Source organism: Bos mutus, chromosome 6 (genome assembly GCF_027580195.1).
Source record: "Bos mutus isolate GX-2022 chromosome 6, NWIPB_WYAK_1.1, whole genome shotgun sequence".
NCBI classification, from domain to species: domain Eukaryota; kingdom Metazoa; phylum Chordata; class Mammalia; order Artiodactyla; family Bovidae; genus Bos; species Bos mutus.
Genome location: NC_091622.1, coordinates 93,018,822 through 93,040,345, shown reverse-complemented (window position 1 = coordinate 93,040,345; position 21,524 = coordinate 93,018,822). Strand labels below are relative to the sequence as shown.

The 21,524-nt window shown below is 42.0% G+C and overlaps 1 protein-coding gene across 2 annotated transcripts in view; it reads right to left on the bottom strand.

The window, feature by feature from the left end:
• The window catches only part of ANXA3 (annexin A3), a 77,554-nt gene that overhangs the window by 17,072 nt on the left and 38,958 nt on the right, over window positions 1–21,524 (bottom strand). The window contains exons 6-10 of one of the 2 annotated variants that reach the window (XM_005890201.2): window positions 18,353–18,443; window positions 13,078–13,157; window positions 7,313–7,369; window positions 6,869–6,962; window positions 3,934–4,029 (exon numbers count right to left, since the gene is read on the bottom strand). In XM_005890201.2, the coding sequence (XP_005890263.1) occupies window positions 3,934–4,029; window positions 6,869–6,962; window positions 7,313–7,369; window positions 13,078–13,157; window positions 18,353–18,443 (418 nt within the window). The remainder of the gene's footprint in view (window positions 1–3,933; window positions 4,030–6,868; window positions 6,963–7,312; window positions 7,370–13,077; window positions 13,158–18,352; window positions 18,444–21,524) is intronic. The other variant, XM_070372563.1, reaches the window with a different exon arrangement.

Below are 21,524 nucleotides of genomic sequence, written 5' to 3'. Positions count from 1 at the left end.
AGAAAAGTCTGTAGGGAATAAGTCTGTTTATTGCAACACAATTACTTGTATCATCTTAAATTTGATCTCTAGGTAGAAAGCTGACCAAAAGTGAATGAATTTTATAATGAATTTTGGAGATCAGAACAAGAACAGTGGCTTTCTCATAGTGCCTTTCAGACTCTTTTAAGGAAAGTGAAAAGACCTTTTGTGTCTGTGTCTTAAGGGAAACAGAGAAATGTATTAGGCACATGGAATCTGGGACAAACATGATAACAGCTACAGATTTGAAACTGTCTGAGAAGAAATCAAGGATGTGAATTGGTATTATCTATATTTTCCTCAAACTTACATTCAGCAAGCCTTAATCATTCGATTGAGAGTTTTTGTGCCCGCTTTTATCCTATTAACTCTTTCAATCATCTCGCTCCCCACAGACTAAATGCAGGGAATCCTTTCTTTCCATAATCCTTTATCCTCTCCTTCGCTTTATGGTCTTAACTACCAGATTTTTTCCTCATGTCTGAATATTTGGGGAAGTGGTAGCATATACAGTATAAGGAAGCCTGCTTTAAGACTCAACCCCAGGAGGGAAACTTGGGGAAATTCCAAAGAATCAGGGAGTCCACTGAAGTTCGTTATGATGATCAAGAGTTCATGGTTGCCTGCTTCTTACCATCTGTGTTCTTTTGATCAAACTTTCTCAGGCCTTCCCCTGACCCCTGTCACAGGCCCCTGAATCCTCGCTTGGTCCCCAGACTGAGCAAGTACCAAAATGCCAACATGCCTCCTTTTCAGGTTGTCCTAAGAACAGGCTGATGTGGTGAGATACGCTTCCTGTCAACCCCCAATCCCAATGATCCTGCCTCCTTGCTTGTCCAACTTCTTTAAAAATTTCTGCTCGGGCTTTCCTGATGGTCCAGTGGTTAAGAATCCATGTACCAATGGAGGGGACACGGGTTCGATCCCTGGGTCCGGGGAGATCCCACATGCTGTGTCACGACTACTGAGCCCACGAGCTATAACTACTGAAGCCCACACACCCTGGAGTTCTTGCTCCAGAAGGGACGGCACCTCAGTGATAAGCCCACACCAAAACTAAAGAATATCCCCCCTTGCCACAACTAGAGAAAAGCCCATGCAGCAACGAAGACCCAGCACAGCGAAAAATCAATCTTAAAAAAAAAAAAAGGGCTTCTGTTAAGATCTGTTTATCTCTTCTCCATAAAAGAAAAGCTTTTTCTGTTTGATTTTCAGACTCCTGTATACATTTCTGAGATTAAACTCTTCTCCCTAATGAAATAGTCTTTTTGAAGAAAGCTTCTTCCTATCTACGTACAGATTTGACAACTAGTGATCTTCCTACCGTGCATTTCTAAGACGTTAGAACTCAGATGGTTTTTCATGTCGAAAGCTACGTGTTGACAGTCTATTAGATTCCTTGTATATGAAATAGCCAGGACAGGCAGATCTATTGACACAGAAAGGAAACTGGTGGTTGCAAGGGGTGGGGAGTGACTATCAGTGGGCAGAGGGTTTCTTTGAGGGCTGATGGAAAGATCCCAGACTTATATTCTGGTGACAGTTGCACAATTCTGTGAAACCAGAGAGCACTGAATTGCATACTTCAGGTGAATTTTATGGTACTTGACTTCTATCTCAATAAAGATTTTTTTTTAATGTATTCCAATGATAGACTGAAATAGAAAATGAAAGTGAGACATATCTCGAACTTTAAATTAGTTAAATTTTAAAGTCTTTCTTTCACTTGATAAAATAACACACACTGTAGCCCAAATTTAGTGCATAATTCAGCATCTATTTCCAAAAATGCCTCTTAGCTCAATGAAATGAGAATTTGTACATCTTAATAAAGTTTTTCAAATGATACAGCAGGCAAGGTAAAAAGCAGCAAGACTGATGCAAAGGTTAAAAGATGAAATGAAAACAATTAACTGACTGTATCACTGACACTGGAATATTCTCAGAGCTAAGTATGGAGACTGATCTCTGATTTGTTTTTTTTTTTTTAATTGAAAAAGAAGCTTTTTATTCTTTCTTGGCCTGTCTTCTAGCAAGTCACCTATACACACACACATATGTGCTTGCTGATGATTTAGTTGTGTCCGACTCTGTGCAACCCTATTGATTGTAGCCTACCAGGCTCCTCTGTCCATGGAATTCTTCTCCAGGCAAGAATATTGGAGTGGGTTGCCATGCCCTCCTCCAGGGGGTCTTCTCCACTCAGGGACTGAACTTGTGTCTCTTATGTTCCCTGCATTGGCAGGTGGATCCTTTACCACTAGTGCCACCTGGGAAGCCCATATATATGTGTGTGTGTGTACGTATTTTTTAAAAGCAGCATTTGGATCCTATTCTTGGCACTGAAGAGAGGATCAGAAGTTAGTGAAATAACACATGCAGAGGAAATCCTGAGAATAGATGCCAAACCTTAGGGAGGGCTTGCTCCCTGGTACTTTTTCTGTAATTTAGAATACTTCACTGTGGACGGGGTGACACATGCAGGTTTCAATCTCTGTTTCCCTGGAAGCACATTGGAGAGGCTGGTTAACATCACAGGCTGTGGAGCCCAAATGCCTAGGTTAGAATCCCAGCTCCACCACACTTTCCCTGAGTAACTGGGGAAAGGAACTTAACCTTTTGGTGCCTCAGGTCTCCTATGGGGATAATAACAGTCCCTCACCCATAGGATTGTCATGAGGCTTAAATGGGTTGATGTTTGCCAAGAGGTTAGCATAATGCCGAGCATGTCGTAAGTGCCTGACGAGTGTTTATTTAAAAAGTACAATTTGAGGCAGCTTCCACCCTCCAGAGGTGGTAATTAACATTTGAAAGATGAATCAGAGCCTCATTCTGGAGATTACCCTTAGATATCAGCTATCTTTATCTCACTGGAGAAGCTATTAATTATTATGATTGATGTTAGATATGACATTTCATTGGTAAAATGATAAGCTGTACAGGTACTCCTACCCTGGCATTAGCAGAGAAGCAAGACCAACAGTCACCAGAAATTGGAGAAGTTTAGGATTCTGAACAATCCTGTGTGCTTAGAGCATTTAGATTAAGTTGTTGGTAAAGAATCCCGCCTACAATGCAGGAAATACAGGAGACATGGGTTTGATCCCTGGGTCAGGAAGATCCCCTAGAGGATGAAATGGCAACCCAGTCCAGTATTTTTGCTTGAAAAATCCCATGGACAGAGGAGCCTGGAGGGCCAGAGACTATGGGGTCACAAAGAGTGGGACACCACTGACTGACTAAGCACTCATGCACGCTTGACTTGGACTAGAATGGTCACTGAAGCCTGTCTTTGAAGAGTGTCTCATTCCTCTGAATGCATCATTCTTGCAAGGTGTTCTTTGGGTGCCTAAAAGCACAGACTGCAGAGACCTGATGGAGAAGACAGATCAGCTTACATAACCATGTTTTTGTCTGCTTGTTAATCCACGTGTCTCTCCAGGCACAGATTCAGTCCGTGACTTATTTTCTTTCTGATTTTCCCTGTTCGCACAGCCAACAAGGAGGAGACCCGTAGTTCTGTCCTGAGTTTAATGTTGGGAGGCCACTGACATCTTCCAAAAATAACCAAACATGATTAATTACCATATGGGCTTAGATCTATGCTTTCAATGGGCTCCATAAAAATGCCAGTAGAAGTGTAACATTTTTCTCTCTCAAGGAGTTTATAATCCAAACGTGGTACCAAGATAAACACAAAGTTAAAAGGCAAAGGAAGCCCTAAACAGAGAACATCTTCCTGCATCCATTTCACAATATTTGTTGAGCATAGGTGTGTACCATGGACTGTGCTGAGGGCTCGGGGGAGCATAAAGATGGATCAGTCAGGATTCTGAGAAGAAAAGAGCTGATCCTGACACTGATTGAAAACAAGTGCAAAGTACCTCAGTTTATAAGCACTCGTGGACTTACCTATGGCCAGCAGTAAGTCTTCAAAATGGCCAGACAATTCTCCTTTTATGCTATCCTCAATGTCCTTCTGGCTGATGTTTCTGTATTCATCAAATGCTGAAAAGCAGCATCGCAAAAAAATTGAAAGCATCCCAGTTGACACCTGAATATATTTTAGCTTCTGATTTGATATGCAGCACATCATGTTATTAAGTAGCAAGCACAAACACTTCTTTAAACCATCAAAAACTCAGCACGAAAGTTTTTGTTTTTAATTTCTTTTTAAAAATATCATCGACAATAAAACCTGAACTTCATAGGCCATTTTCTTCAATGATTAATCTCTCTCTCTCCTTTCTTCCCTCCCCATCCCAGGCTGTAAGCATTTAAAATAGCCTGAAAGGTTAAATGATAAACAATTTCTCTAGCAAGGTGGGCTAACTTTTAAAAGATAACAGCACCTGGAAACAAGAATGTGGTCATGAGTCAAATATATTTTAAATCTGATACTGAAATCTTAATTGTGAAGATTTCTTTGTGCTGAATAAATCACTCCCCAAGGCAGCAGAGCCTATTTCCTAGAAGGCATTGAAAGTTTTTGGTCAGTATTTCCCGAAAGTAAAACCTGTACACACATCACCTAGCATGGAGGGATACTTCATAAGCCAAGTGTATTGTTTCCAAGTAAGTTTTGAAAACAGAAAATTTGGAGACCTATGATTGTTTGGTTTTTATTTTTCAAATAAAGACATTAACAAAGCAACTATAATATACTATTACTATTATTTTATAAAAAGGATGAAATTTCAATGTCCAAGTCTCCTCATTTTCCCACGAACTCGGCGTAAGCATAGTCATGCACTGTGGTGGTTCTCCAGACCAGCACAGGGAAGATACAGTTGGATGTCCACAGGAAGTGGAGTTCTAGATTTTTGGGTGCTGTTGCTTCCAGAATGACCCAAGGAGATGCATGAGTGAAGGGATGGGTGCTTAGCAATTCCATGGAATAGCTGGTCTGAGAAAAACAGCTTCCCCACCCCACCCATTTACCTTCATATCAGAAAAAGTTGAATGATAATCCATATTTATGCATTAACAGAGATCACCCATAATGCCTGGTTTTCCTGGAAAGTGGCTAACTAGGCAAGAAAGGGGCTGGAAGCCTTGATTTAGGATCTGCCATCAGCAGGAACACTCCTCTCTGCTTTCAGCCCAGAGGGCGGCTCCTCTTTCCTCCCTGACAAACCGACCCTGTCTACTATCTGTCACACACTCATTTCACACGCTAGAAGGTAATGCTCAAAATCCTCCAAGCTAGGCTTCGATGGTACATCAACTGAGAACTTCCAGATGTACAAGCTGATTTAGAAAAGGCAGAGGAACCAGAGATCAAATGGCTAACATCTGCTGGATCACAGAAAAAGCAAGGTAATTCCAGGAAAACATCTACTTCATTGACGATGCTAAAGTCTTTGACTGTGTGGATCACAACAAGCTGGAAAATTCTTCAAGAGATGGAAATGCCAGATCACCTTACCTGCCTCCTGAGAAATCTGTATGCAGGTCAAGAAGCAACAGTTAGAACCAGACATGGAACAATGGACTGGTTCCAAATTGGGAAAGGAGTACATCAAGGCTTTATATTATCACCCTGCTTATTTAACTTATAGGCAGAGTACATCATGCAAAATGCTGGGCTGGATGAAGCACAAGCTGGAATCAAGATTGTTGGGAGAAATATCAATAACCTCAGATATGCAGATGACACCACCATTATGGCAGAAAGCGAAGAGGAACTAAAGAGCCTCTTGATGAAGATGAAAGAGGAGAAGGAAAAAGCTGGCTTAAAACTCAAAATTCAAAAACTGAAGATCTTGGCATCCAGTCCCATCACTTCAGGGAAAATAGATGGGGAAACAATGGAAACAGTGACAGACTTTATTTTCTTGGGTTCTAAAATCATTGCAGATGGTGACTGCAGCCATGAAATTAAAAGACACTTGCTCCTTGGAAGAAAAGCTATGACAAACCAAGATAGCATATTAAAAAGCAGAGACATCACTTTGCTAACAAAGGTCCATCTAGCCAAAGCTATGGTTTTTCCAGTGGTCATGTATGGATGTGAGAGCTGGACAATAAAAAAGGCTGAGCACTGAAGAACTGATGCTTTAGAACGGTGGTGTTGGAGAACACTCTTGAGAGTCCCTTGGACTGCAAGGAGATCAAACCAGTCAGTCCTAAAGGAAATCAGTCCTGAATATTCATTGGAAGGACTGGTGCTAAAGCTGAAGCTCCAATACTTTGGCCACTTGATGCAAAGAACTGATTCATTGGAAAAGACCCTGATGCTGGGCAAGATTGAAGGCAGGAGGAGAAGGGAATGACAGAGGATGGATGGCATCACCGACTCAATGGACATGAGTTTGAGCAAGCTCCAGGAGATGGTGAAGGACAGGGAAGTCTGGAATGCTACAGTCCAAAGAGTTGCAAGGAGTTGGACACAACTGAGTGACTGAACAACACCACTAGGGGACAAAGAATCTGCCTGCAATGCAGGCGACACAGGAAATGTGGCTTTGATCCCTGGATCAGGAGGATCCCTTTGAAGGAGGAAATGGCAACCCACTCCAGTATTCTTGCCTGGAAAATCCGATGGACAGAAGAACCTGTAGGGCTACAGTCCATGGGGTTGCAAAGAGTTGGACACGACTGAGTGACTAAACACACATAGGTAATCTACTCAGCTCCGAGGATAAAACCGAGTACTGTTGATTCTCCCTTGAGTTGGAGCACAGCTTTCCCAGGTTGTTTCCTGAAATGTCTGTACATGAAAATGGGACCGCCTTCACCATTTTTAACTTCATTTTCCACAATTATGCATATTAAACCCTGAAGTACTTGCAAAAACACCACAACGCAGAGAAAAAAAAAAAAAGATTGTAACGTGAGTCCATACTCAGTTTCAATTGAGGAAAGCTCCTTAGACACAGGATGTCAGTGAAGGCATCTTCATCCGTGCCCCATCTCTTTTCACCAGCATTATAGAGAATCTGTTGGACAAGAGAGAAGACGTAAATGCTAGTACGGACCCAATTCTGCCTCTTTTTGAGGAGGTGGGATGAGAAGAGGGGTAAGTTTATTTTATAGGTCACTGAGGTTTTTGATAAGCCATGTCTCTCACTTCTAGCAGAAAAATCTGACAGTTGAAGTTGCAGAAGCCAGGGGAATAATAACCAGCACTGGGGAAGGCAGAAAGATGGAGCTAAGGTATCGCTGGGCTTCAGGCTTCTCCTTCAGACAGAAAAGAAGAGAGCATGGCCCTAACTGATGCCGGAGATATTAGAAGGCAGTCAGGAGGGAGGAGAGTTCAAGGAGATGTTTTCTCTGCTCTGTTACTGACCTGAGCATCCTTTCTGGCCAGCTGCTCATCCACTTTTAGACTCTCATCTCTTCTGCCCTAATCAGAGAAGATAAAATTGAAGGCAGTCTTTTTAAAGATAAATATTCCATCATTTGGCATTTGAACCTGCAGGGCCTCTTAGAGCTGTTTCTTCCAGTGAGGACCACACGGCCCAAAGGAATTGAGCATTCACAGCTTTCTTTCTGGCCCTGCCGCTGACTAGCCGTGAAATCTGCAGCAAATCCTTACAGTCTTCTGAGCACGAGTTTCCTTTTCTGGAAACTCAAGGTCTTCAGGGAATCATAAGACAAGCCACACCTTGGGAGAAAATGTATGCAAACACATATCTGATACAGGACTTGTATCTAAAATACATAGAAGCTCTTAAAACTCGACAAAAAGAGAACAAACAACCCAATTAAAAATGGGCAAAGTATCTGAATAGATATCAGACACACAGATGGCAAGAAAGTGCATGAAAAGATGCTCAACATCTCTCTCTCTCTGTCCTGTCCAACTCTTTGTGACCCTTTGGACTGTAGCCCACCAGACTCCTCTGTCTGTGTGATTTCCCAGGCAAGAATACTGGAGTGGGTTGCCATTTCCTTATCCGGGGGATCTTTCCGACCCAGGGATCGAACACAGGTCTCCTGCATTGGTAGGTGAATTCTTTACCACTGAGCCACCTGGAAAGCCCACAGTGAAATAGCACTCAGTGATGGAAAAAAAAAAAAAAGGAAATGAGTTATTAAGCCATGAAAGGATGCAGTCTGAAAAGCCTATACACTGTATTATTTCAACTATAGGACCATCTGGAAAAGGCAAAACTATAGAGATAAAAAGATCACTGGTTACCAGAGGTTCAGAGAGAGAAAGAGAGGGATGAATGGCTGAAGCACAGAAGATTTTTAGGGCAGTAAAACTATTCCATATGATTCTGTAATGGTGGATGCAAGGCATTAAACATTTGTCCAAACCCATAGGACGAGTAACGCAAAGAGTGAATCCTAACGTAAAGTACAGACTGTAGTTAATAATGTGTCAGTTCATTCATTCATCATGTAATCATCGTCTAATTCATTTATCATTTAATTCATTCATCAGCTATAACCAATGTACCACGCTAACGCAAGATGTGTGCGAGGAGGAGGGGCATGTGGGAGGTTTCTGTAGCTTCTGCTGCATTTTTCTGGAGATCTAAAATGGCTCTAAAAATAAAGTCTATTAAAATAGACCCAAAACTCAAAGATTCCCCACTAACTCTACTGTTAAAGGCTCTGTGGCTAAGTGTGTGTGCTTGCACATAAATAATTCAGGATGTTATAGAAGATGGAAGATGGACAAGGAAAGAGGATTGCCTGAATTATTTTGCAAATTACAGGTGAATGAAACTTTTGGCTATAATACTTTAAAAAATGCATTTGTTCTAAACTAGTGGCTACCAATTGGAGAAGGCAATGGCACCCCACTCCAGTACTCTTGCCTGGAAAATCCCATGGATGGAGGAGCCTGGCAGGGTGCAGTCCATGGGGTCGTGAAGAGTCGGACATGACTGAGCGACTTCACTTTCACTTTTCACTTTCATGCGTTGGAGAAGGAAATGGCAACCCACTCCAGTGTTCTTGCCTGGAGAATCCCAGGGACGGGGAAGCCTGGTGGGCTGCCGTCTATGGGGTCGCACAGAGTCGGACACGACTGAAGTGACTTAGCAATAGCAGTAGCAGTGGCTACCAATGGGGAAAGGGAAGCGAGCAGGGGCATTATAGGGTCAGGGGAATAAGAGATATAAATTATTAGGTATAAAATAAGCTATAAGGATACACTGCACAACACAGGAAATAAAGTTCAATATTTTATGATAACTATAAATGGAGTTCAGTCAGTTCAGTCGCTCAGTCATGTCCCACTCTTTGTGACACCATGGACTGCAGCACGCCAGGCCACCCTGTCCATCACCAACTCCCAGAGCTTGCTCAAACTCATGTCCATCGAGTTGGTGATGCCATTCGATCATTTTATCCTCTCTTGTCCCCTTCTCCTCTTGCCTTCAATCTTGCCCAGCATGAGAATTTTTCCAACGAGTCAGTTCTTCACATCAGGTAGCCAAAGTACTGGAGTTTCAGCTTCAGCATCAGTCCTTCCAACGAATATTCAGGACTGATTTCCTTTAGCATTGACTGGTTGGATCTCCTTGCAGTCCAAGTGACTCTCAAGAGTTGTCTCCAACACCACAGTTCAAAAGCATCAATTCAGCAATTATGCTTCAGTATAAATAAATAATAAAGAAAAATTTTACAGAATATATTTATGCCTATTTACAAATATTAGGTCTTTGTATGTCTGCCTGACTTTTGCATGATTTCTTTTCTCTGTTGCTTCCAGTGCTGCTGCTACTTTGCTCCAACTAGCCTTCTCTGGTTTGCTGCTTTCTTACTTTCCTTTCATCATTCACTCTGTTCCAATAATAAAAGTGTTGATGATCGTTAGCATTAATTCCAATAAGCTGCCACCACCACGTATCAATGATTTTCTCTGCTGTTATTTATACTTTCTCTCTCTCTGTATTTTCACAGCAGCCTCTGTGGTTGGTAATACTATTATTTTAATTTTACAGATGTGAAATGAAGGCTTTAAGGCTTGAGTTAAAGTAACTTGTCTAAGTACATAGAGCTGGTAGGCAGCAGAGGAGTAGGAAGGTCCAGGCCTGATTCTGAAACCCTGTCTAGGAGCCCTGCTCTCCACTGCCTCCTGTGGGCTCACCACACATACAAGTAGATGTACACTTATGAATACTGACCTGTGGGACTATATGTTTGTAACGATGTCTCATCAACTTGGATTTATAGATTCAAACTTCATAATGAGGATAAATTGTTCCCTAGTGGCATGATGACAAGTGTTGCCTCGACCCTCAGGCTGGGACAGTGATCGGGATTTTCCTACACATTAAGGGGTGTGTAAATCAGCTGAAAGAGGCTGTTGAGATAGGGCTTAAGTCATTTCCTCTCTTGCACATGTGAATGCATGCACGCTAAGTTGCTTCAGCTGTGTCCAACTCTTTGGGCCCCTATGGGCTATAGCCAGCCAAACGTCTCTGTCCAAGGGATTTTCCAGGCAAGAATACAGGAGTGGGTTGCCATCTCCTCCTCCAGGGGATCTTCCCAAGCCAGGGATCAAACCTGCATCTGCTACGTCTCCTGCATTGGCAGGAGGGTTCTTTACCACTAGCGCCACCTGAGAAGCCTCTCTTACACACATCTATGACTGTATCTCATCCCTGACCTTCAGTTCAGTTCAGTTCAGTCCCTCAGTCATGTCCCACTCTTTGCAACCCCATGGACTGCAGCATGCAAGGCTTCCCTGTCCACCACCAACTCCGGGAGCTTACTCAAACGCATGTCCATTGAGTCAGTGATGCCATCCAACCATCTCAGCCTCTGTCATCCCCTTCTCCTCCCACCTTCAATCTTTCCCTGCATCAGGGTCTTTTAACAATGAGTCCGTTCTTCGCATCAGGTGGCCAAAGTATTGGAGTTTCAGCTTTAGCATCAGTCCTTCCAATGAATATTCAGGACTGATTTTCTTTAGGATGGACTGGTTGGATCTCCTTGCTGTCCAAGAGACTCTCAACAGTCTTCTCCAACACCACAGTTCAAAAGCATCAATTCTTTGGTGCTCAGCTTTCTTTATAGTCCAATTCTCACATCTATACATGACTACTGGAAAAACCATAATTTTGACTAGACAGACCTTTGTCGACAAAATAATATCTCTGCTTTTTAATATGCTGTTTGGTTTGTCAAAGCTTTACTTCCAAGGAGCAAGCGTCTTTCAATTTCATGGCTGCGGTCACCATCTGCAGTGATTTTGGAGCCCAAGAAAATAAAGTCTCTCACTGTTTCCATTGCTTCCCCATCTATTTGCCATGAAGTGATGGGACCAGATGCCATGATCTTAGTTTTCTGAATGTTGACTTTAAGCCAACTTTTTCACTCTCCTCTTTCACTTTCATCAAGAGGCTCTTAGTTCCTCTTCACTTTCTGCCAAAAGGGTGGTGTCATCTGCATATCTGAGGTTATTGATATTTCTCCCAGCAATCTTGATTCCAGCTTGTGCTTCATCCAGCCTGGCATTTCCCATGATGTGCTCTGCATATAAGTTAAATAAACAGGGTGACAATATACAGCCTTGACGTACCCCTTTTCCTATTTGGAACCAGTCTGTTGTTCCATGTTCAGTTCTAACTGTTGCTTCTTGACCTGCATACAGATTTCTCAGGAGGCAGGTAAGGTAGTCTGGTATTCCCATCACTTGAAGAATTTTCCACAGTTTGTTATGATCCACACAGTCAAAGGCTTTGGCATAGTCAACAAAGCAGAAGTAGATATTTTTCTGGAACTCTCTTGCTTTTTCCATGATCCAATGGATGCTGGCAATTTGGTCTCTGGTTCCTCTGCCTTCTCTAAAACCAGCTTGAACATCTGGAAGTTCTCAGTTCACGCACTGTTGAAGCCTGGCTTGGAGACTTTTGAGCATTGCATTGCTAACGTGTGACATGAGTGCAATTGTGCGGTACTTTGAACATTCTTTGGCATTGCCTTTCTTTGAGACTTGAATGAAAACTGACCTTTTCCAGTCCTGTGGCCACTGCTGAGTTTTCCAAATTTGCTGGCATATGGAGTGCAGCACTTTCACAGCATCATATTCAGACTTGAAATAGCTCAACTGGAATTCCATCACCTCCACTAGCTTTGTTCGTAGTGATGCCTCCTAGGGCCCACTTGACTTCACATTCCAAGATGTCTGGCTCTAGGTGAGTGATCACACCATCATGGTTTTCTGGGTCATGAAGACCTTTTTTGTGTAATTCTTCTGTGTATTCTTGCCACCTCTTCTTAATATCTTCTGCTTCTGTCAGGCCCCTACCATTTCCGCCCTTTATTGTGCTTGACCTTACCACCTTTTTCATAAAGCCATGAGCATCCTAAAAGAGACAGCAAGGTGTGGCCACATTTTGGTCATATGGTGATGAATGGTTTATCGGCTCCTCCACAGAGGGCAAGGATGAAGTTGCAGAAAGTCACTTTTTAAGTCCTGAGACTGATATACAACTTCTCCGAAGGTAATTCTCAATTATGCTTCCCACTTAATTTAAATGCTACCAAAAGTTATATATTCTTTGGAGTTCAGAAGAAAATCAGCATGTTCTTAAAAATGGAGACACTTACAATGGAAATAAATGATTTTTCTTCTAGATGAACTTGTGTGTGTGTGTTTAGTTGCTCAGTTGTGTCCAACTCTTCAAGACCCCATGGACTGTAGCCTGCCTTACTCCTCTGTCCACAGGATTCTCCAGGCAAGAATACTGGAGTGGGTTCCCATCCCCTCCTCCAGGGGATCTTCCTGACTCAGGAATTGAACCTAGGTCTCCCATATTGCAGGCGGATTCTTTACTATCTGAGTCACCAGGAAACCCAGATGAACTTACAGAATATTTTCTAATGTATTACAAACCCTGATCAAAATACATTTAATCCATATACTGATCAAAACAATATTTTTTGGCTACTCATTTTGTTATACTTTTATGATGGTAGTTAAATATTATGCTGCATGGTGGTGATGCAAATGTAAAATGAACAAATCATTTTATAAGGAAAATTGCAATCTCACTGTCTCAGTTTGGTTGTTTGAAAACTTCCTAAAAATCATTATTGAGCATGCATCTTATTGGGGAAAATGAAAAATGAAAAATAAAAACTTACATTTGCCAAAATCAACAGAGCTTTCCGGAAATTACCAGATGTTTCAGAACTAATCTCATCTCCAAGACTCTTCTTATACGCTGAAACCAGATAAGAATGAAACTAAGCCTTGATAAGCTAAAATATCATTTTAAAACAGAAAAGCTTAAATGTCAACATTGGCAAGGAATGAGTACCTGATAAAATAAATCTTGCTACTGCTTCTCTTCTTAATCTTTTACTGCTCTTCTGCAATAGATAAATTCTTCTTATAACTATTACAATAGTGTGTGGTGTGGTAGTACCACAGAACAGAAAAAAATAAAAGGCTGCCATTCTGGATCAAATCATGGTTCATTTCATCTGACTACGGTACTAAGAAATGTATAGTGAGAAAGCTAGGGTGGCTAAGCTATTAGTTTGATTTCCAATTTCTATTACATCTTTCTTCCATAGGAATAGAAACCTGGCCTTAAGCAAGATATAGTACACAGAGCTTCTAGACCACATTCTCAGCTCTCCTCTTGGCATGAAATGTAGGCAGACCTTTAGGACACTGCTGGGAGATCTCCTTAGTGATGGCTCATGTCCATCTTCGTGCCTTCCTCCATCCTACTCCTTGATGTGTAGATTGATTGCTGGAGCTCAGGCAGCCATCTTGGTCTGTGAAGACCTACATCTGAGTGATGGCATAAAAATAAGCAGGAAGGGGTCTGGGTTCCTGAAAGTTCTGAGGAGTTATCACACCAGTCCTAGAACTGCTTATGTCCACACTTCTGTATATGAAAGAAATAAATGTCCATCTTACTTAAGCCACTGTTATTTTTGCTGTATTGAACCCATCTCTAATCTTAATGCATACAGCTAGGTTGCTTTATTTGATAGCTCTCAAAAGTAAGAAAGCTACCCTAAAACATACTGTTTTTACGTAACAAATGCCAACTGTGTGTTCACATATGTTAATAGCCCGTTTTACATAGCCTGTGATGTGCAGTGTTCGATGCATCTCAAAACTCTGTTCTGTTCGATCCACGGAGTAGTATTTCCCTTGGAGCCACCTGTACACCTGGATGCAGCTGATACCATGGGGCCCCGCATTCTCAAGGACTCTATAAATCAGTCATATGAATACTTGTCCTTTTAAATCAGTAAAGGACAACTATAGAAAGTGATATGAGGACTTCCCTGGTGGCCCAGTGGTTAAGAATCCACCCGCCACTGCAGGGGACACGGGTTTGATTCATGGTCCAGAAAGATCCTACATGCCGAGGGGCAACTAAGTTGCAGGGTGCTGCAGCCACTGACCCCACAATCTACAGCCCATGAGCTGCAACAAGTGAAGTCACTGCAATGAGAAGCCCATGCCCTGCCACTAGAGAAAGCCCGAGTGCAGCAGCAAAGACCCAGCGGAGCCAAAAACAAATTTAAAAAAAGAAAATGATTTGAGATCATCTAATCTTAAGAACTGTGTTGAGACAAAAATTTTTTCAGTATGATTTTAGTAAGTCTCTTTTATGAAATCTATAATTTTCCAGAGCAATTCAAGTAAACAAAATCCACTATAAATACAGATTATTTATCTAAGTAATATTAACATTTAGTAGGCATCATTTTCCCTGACACTCACATGTTATTGTTACATCTATCCTTCACTCTTGGAAAAAAATTTTTAATTTAAAAATATCAAGCCTAAGGATGATGCTCTGATTTGTTAGAATTTGGAGAAGTATTTTATAATATTAGAATTATCTAGATGGGTCTCATGCAATCTCCCACACCTCCTTTTTACTCCAGGTATTTTTTGCAGGAAATTAGACTAAAAATATGAAAATTTTTTCAATGAAAGTTGAAAACTACTTTATGCATTTTGGGGCACAGTAGGGTACAGAAAAACAAATACACTGTCTTAATAATGCAGAAGTTAGAGCTCTTGATTCCTGATTCAGTGTTTTCTCATGCACCATTGACTTTAAAATATTAGGAAGAGTTCAGAATTTAGATCTCTATTCATTGAAGTGTTATTGTATCGTTGTACTGTACAAGCTACTCCATATACCTGGTCCCTTTATGAGGGCCATGTTGACAGTTCGTCTGATGGATTTCTAATGCATAGGTCACTTTTTCACATTATATGACACCATCGCTCTCACTACAGCTGACTCTAACAGGATTGGCCTCTGACTAGAGGTAGCCAGCAGCCTACCAGGTGACCTTGTGGGAGAACTCTGCCCAAAAGAAAGCACCTTTCTGAGCTCACTGAATCTTCTCTGTTACAGATTGAGCCGTATAGAAGTTTTTAAAAAGAGTAACAATGAAGTAGAAAGACTCCTAGAAATAAAGCATAAAACTGAAGCCAAAAAAAAATCAGAAACCATGAGCAAATGCAAGCCTTGAGGAGACACATACCATGTGGTGAGTGAAGAGATGTTACTTGGTCTCTTCAAGAACAGTAGAGGCAGAGAAGGAGGGGAAAGAGTTGCTCGGATGGAGATGTGCAGGGGAGCCATGGATGCCTGACGCAAAGGGGGTGACTGGAAGGCTAAGTCCCTAGGAAAGTTCTGTGTTCTGTACCAGCTTGGCTCTACGTGATTGAGACCACTGGCTCTAGCTCTCTTCCTTCTTTTACTATTTCCTTCTTTCAATTCTTGTGTATCATGAATCCCTACTTAGCAAGGGAACCTAAATGTAGCTCAATTCTTTCTAGCTTTAGAGAGCTTAACTCACACAGATACCGGGGCATCTGGTAACTCTGAACAAGGATCACTTGTCATATTTGCAAAACAATAGTCCCATTCACTTGGCTCTTGAGGTCCCCTATCTCAATCTTAAGGATATCCATTCAATAGATATTCTGAGCACTGGAGATAAAACATAGAGCAAAAGAGACAAAAATTCCCCCTTCATAGAGATTACACCGCTGGGCTGTTTGTACATAAATAAATGCTGAACTTGAGGGAGAATTTTGGGGTCAGTCAATTCATGGAGTGGTAACTCTTCTAACAGATACCAAAAAGCAACACAGCATCTTGGGATACAGCCCCGGGGTCTGGTGATTTTTTACAAGTACATCTTGTTGAACTGAGGGAATCAAAGACATTAAACACCCACCATGTACCCATCTATGCCTATTTTTGAGCAACGGTCTCATCTACCCCAAATTTGCCCCTCTTCTCCTTGAGTCGTGGAGCTAGGGGTGGGACTCGACAAATGATATTTCTCTTTTGTCCCCCCACACCACCTCCCTCTCGGGTTCCACCAATGAGGGGAGTAGAGGGAGATTAGATGGAAGGCAGGAGGAGGAAGGAAGGACAGTGTCAACCCGGTGAAGAGATTCACCCAGACAGCAGCAGTTGGCTCCAGGCTCCTAGAACAAGTCCCCTGTTTACATGCCCCTGGAGGTGCATGCCCTAGCGAGATGCAGCCCCCTTCCCCTCCATGGAAATCTGAACTCCAATTCCTGAGGCCTCTCCTCTGAACCCCTGAAGCATTGGGTTGGCCAAAAAGTTTGTTTGGGTTTTCCCATAAAATATTACAGAAAAACCCGAACAAACTTCTGGCCAACCCAGTACCAACCCCGGAAAGTACCAGCACCCTCCTCTGATCTAGTTTCTAAAAACCATAATCTTGTCTCGGCCTTGAGGGTTACACTTCTGAGCTACCCCTGTGTTTCTGTTCCACTTTTTCAGTTTTCCAGAAGGTGCTTAAACAATTCTTGATATTAAAATTCTCTCTGTTAAGCACCTAGTGTGTTTCTGGTTTTCTGACTAGACCTGATTAGCACATTAACAATAAAATAGTCACCTGTCATTGAGGGATCTACATTTTAATGAGAAACTCTCAAAGTAAACTCTAACACCCACCTGGGGACTGGTATATCCCTCCTTTTGCTCTCTTCCACTGCAAAACCTCCCATGATACAAAACCATAGAAACCATGGCTCCCTTAAGGTACTTGGAGGGGGTGACAGGGAGCTGCTGTTTAATAAGAATTGGGCTGGTCATTGTCCCTTGATTTTTGTAGCTAACCTCTAAACAATCAGAATTTCCCCAATAGGAATATCATTGTTATTCATGGAGGGTCCCTTGAACCACAGCTGAGTTTATGCTAACAAGATGACTCCAGATGGCGCTAGGTCACACCACAAGATCAACTTGGTGACTAAAGGGTTAAGGCTCTGAACCATGTGATATCAGCCTGACCTCTAGTGGGCAGGAGGGGACTAGAGATGGAGTTCAGTCACATGGCTGTGATGGAGTCAGTCAGTCATGCCTGGGTAGGACTTCCTTGGTGGTCCAGTGGGTAAGAATCCACGTGCAATGAAATGCAGGGGGCACGAGTTCGATCCCCAGTCCGGGAAGATCGCACATGCCATGGGGCACCTAAGCCTATGTGCTAGAACTACTGAAGCCTGCACGCTCTAGAGTCCATGCTCTGCAACAAGAGAAGCCACCGCAGTGAGAAGCCCATGCAGCACAACCAAGAGTAGCCCCCGATTGCTGCAACTAGAGAAAGCCTGCGAGCAGCAATGAAGACCCAGTGCAGCCAAAAATAAGTAAGTAAAATGTTCTGTTGCTTAGTTTCTAAAAAAAAAAATTCAGGTATGTGTAATGACACTCCACTGAAAACCCCAGACACCAAAGACCAAGTGAACCTCCCTGGTTGGCAGTTAAATGGATACATCACTGTGCTGGGAGGGGGGTGCATCTTGCAGAACTGAAAGCGCTGTGTTTGGGACCCTCCCAGACTTTTCCCAGTACGTCCTTCACGCCACCAGTCTTGATGGTGCCCTGGAGTAGGAAATGGCAACCCACTCCAGCATTCTTGCCTGAAGTTCCATGGGCAGAGGAGTCTGGCAGGCTACAGTCCATGGATCACCAAGAGTTAGACACGACTGAGTGCACACACACACACAATTTCCCACACCAAAAATCATGGGGCTAAGCCCAGTGTTTTTAGCATGTCATATGAATATACAATGATTCGAGTCTCCTCCATTGATGAAAATGGTTGATTCAATTAAGCAGTAATTGCTGAGAGCAAAATCCACTAGAGTTGTAAAGTTTACATGCAAAGCATTAATGCCATTGCTATATAGCAGTTTCTAGCTCAGATCATATTAAAATGTTCTCTGAAAAATCCACAGTCCTTAGCCCATTTTAGAATGTGTCCTCCTGTTTATACTCTTGCCTTCTCAAAATCACTCATGAAGAAGAGCTTGGTGGATTTCTGGGGGAAAAGAGCATTGGCTCATATAGGTGTGAACAGCGGTAAAGGTATAAGCAGAAAACAAGATCACCTGTATAGTAGGCATGGCCGATCTCCTGCATTTGCTTGCTCGTCCTAGTGGTTAGAATTTCGATCAGTGCATCCTCATTTGTCCCCATGCCCTAGAAAGAAAAAGGAAAACTATTTTTTTTTTAATATTTATTTATTTGACTGCACTGGGTCTTAGTTGTGGCATTCAGGATCTCCAGTTGTGGCAAACCAGCTTAGTTACCCCACAGGATGTGGGATCTTAGTTCCTCGACCAGGGATCAAACCCATCTCCCTTGCATTGGAAGACAGATTTTTAACCACTGAATCACCAGGGAAGTCTCATGGAAAACTATTTTTAGAACACTTTAAAAAACTCAGCTTTATGCACTTTCATCTTAATATCTTGTTTTACATGGAAGAAAAGAATCATTTTTAGTCAGTCACTTTCTCTAAACCAGTATTTAAATTTTCGGTATATTTTAGTATTAAAATAACAGGAATCATCTAAAGTTAACTGACATTAAAATTTTAAAGAAAATGTCCTGCTGTAGTGTAAAAATTCATTGACTAATTCCAGGAGGAAAGAGTATATAAAGGGAAAGCTTACATCACTCAGGATCGGAAGTGAGCATTCAAATGTGTCATTGTATTTAGAGAGGGCTCTGCAATTCTTTTGAATGAGTTCATCCTTGTGCCAATGCACCGGGTTGGTCAGCAGGCATCATCCTCTTCATTGGGGAGGTTTTTAAATCCTCCATATTGTATGGGACCATGAGCCCAGATGGTTTAGAGGCTAGTGATTCCTGAGTCTTGGTTTATATTGAGGTCACTGAGTCACACTGTAGAAGCCATTTACACTAGCACTTGATCAAAGCAGGTCAAGGTAGTGTAAGAAAAGAGGCTGAATTGTGTACCTCTGTGACAAAGATTCCTAGTGGTTCCCCAATAGATCTCCTTTTCAAATTATTTATTATTTTTAAATAGACTTTTTTTTTGGGGGGGGTGTTTTCCTTCTTTTTAAAACTTTATTGAAGTATAGTTGATTACAATGTCATGTTAGTTTCAGGTATACAGCAAAATGATTCAGTTATACATAAACATATACACATTCTTTTTCAGATTCTTTTCTCATATAGGTTACCACAGAATGTTGAGTAAAGCTCCCTGGGCTATACAGTAGGCTCTTGCTGGTTATCTTTTATACATTAGTGTGCATATGTTAATCCCAAGCTCCTGATTCATTTTAGAGCAGTTCTAGGTTTACAGCAAAATTGAGCAGATCCAATATTTATTTTATCATCGTTGATCAGAATTCATCGTTGACAGAATCCCCATTTTTAAACGTAGCACAAAGCTACCCAAATAAAGTGGCTTCCCAGATGGCCCAGTGGTAAAGAACCTGCCTGCCAATGCAGGAGACACAAGAGATGTGAGTTTGATCCCTGGGTTGGAAAGATCCCCTGGAGGAAGGCATGGCAACCGACTCCAGTATTCTTGCCTGGAGAATCTCATGGACAGAAGAGCCTGGAGGGCTATAGTCCATGGAGCTGCAAAGAGGTGGACACAAATGAAGCAACTTAGCACACATGCACCCAAAAAAGACCATATTTCTCAGCTTCCCTTAGAGCTAGGTTTATCTATATAACTAAATTCTGATCCATGAAATGAATATATGTGATGCCTCACGTACAATTTCTGGGAGTCCATAAAGAGAAAAGATGAACACTTCTTAGTCTTTGACTCTTTTCAGTTGTCTTTAATAAAGGTGTAATGGCTGGATGTTCAGCAGCCATCTAGATAAGAAGTGCAATCTACAGGCTGAAGATGGTGGAATCTCAAGGCTGAAGGTCTGACGATGACGGTGCCATGATACTGAGCTATGGATGGCTTCCTTTGGATTTACATGGAACATTTCTAATCCTTGTTGGCTAACCTAATTCTCACCATTTCACCTGCTAAGCTGTCCCCCCCGTAGCAGCCACAGAAATGCACTGCTGAGATTTCATTTCAAGAGAACACGCTGCAAAGAATGTAGCTGGCTGATAGCTTCCAACCTTTGGATCTGCCACAAAATTCACACCAAGATCATGGTCTCTCCAGGCTGCTTTCAGCTATGACTGAGCATGGAAGGGGAACCAAAGCTGGGCCACCATTCCACGCCATGTAAGACTCCTCCAAGGGGCACACCTTATTCAGGGCTCCCCATCAGTCTGCCACGGCTTCCTCAGAGCAGTGCTGTAGACAGAGGCTCTTCCTGTCTGAGCCTCCTTCCTTCCCCCTCTCCTTTCACAGGTGTCACACTTGCATTGTAGTCAGCAGCTTCACCCCACCTGCCCTGCTCTGTCTCTTCTTTATCCTTTGCAAGCATTTCACCCAATATATCGCCTGTACGTCTTGTCATCTGCTTTGTGGGGTAACTATACTTCTTTCTGAGCGACTTCACTTTCACTTTTCACTTTCATGCATTGGAGAAGGAAATGGCAACCCACTCCAGTATTCTTGCCTGGAGAATCCCAGGGATGGTGGAGCCTGGTGGGCTGCCATCTATGGGGTCGCACAGAGTCAAACTTAGCAGCAGCAGCAGCAGATACTTCTTTCACAGAAAAGAAAGTGATTATCTCTGATGGGAAGGAGAAGATGGTCTTACCTCAGAACTAGACTCCTTCCTTCCCCTCCTTCAGGTCAACAAATACAGTAAGTCCCCTACACACAAACTTTAAAGTTGCAAACTTTCAAAGACTCGAACGTGCTCCTGTATACCAACTTTTGTACTATACTTTTCAAGGTATTAATATTGTAAGATTAAAACTGTTCTATTCCTTGCGTTTGTTTTTTATGTATTATTTGTGTGGACAGGATTATAAATCAGATAGCTGGGTACCTAGGCTAACTTGTTGGATTTATGAACAAATTGGACTTTACAAACTCACTCTCGGAATTCATTCATATGTCAAACATCTATTTCATCACAGGCTTTCCTCTAGAACCCGAGGAGGTTCCTAAAGGGATGAGGTTCCCTGATATGCTCAAAGTTTGCCTGTTCATTGGATGGAAAAAATAATATGTAAATGGACCAAAAAATTAACAAGATAATTTTAGATGGTAATAGGTGCAATTAAGAAAATTAAACTGAGTGAATTAACAGAAAATATCTGGAAGAATAGTGTTCCAGATGGAAAGAACATCATGTACAAAGACTTCAAGATAGGAAT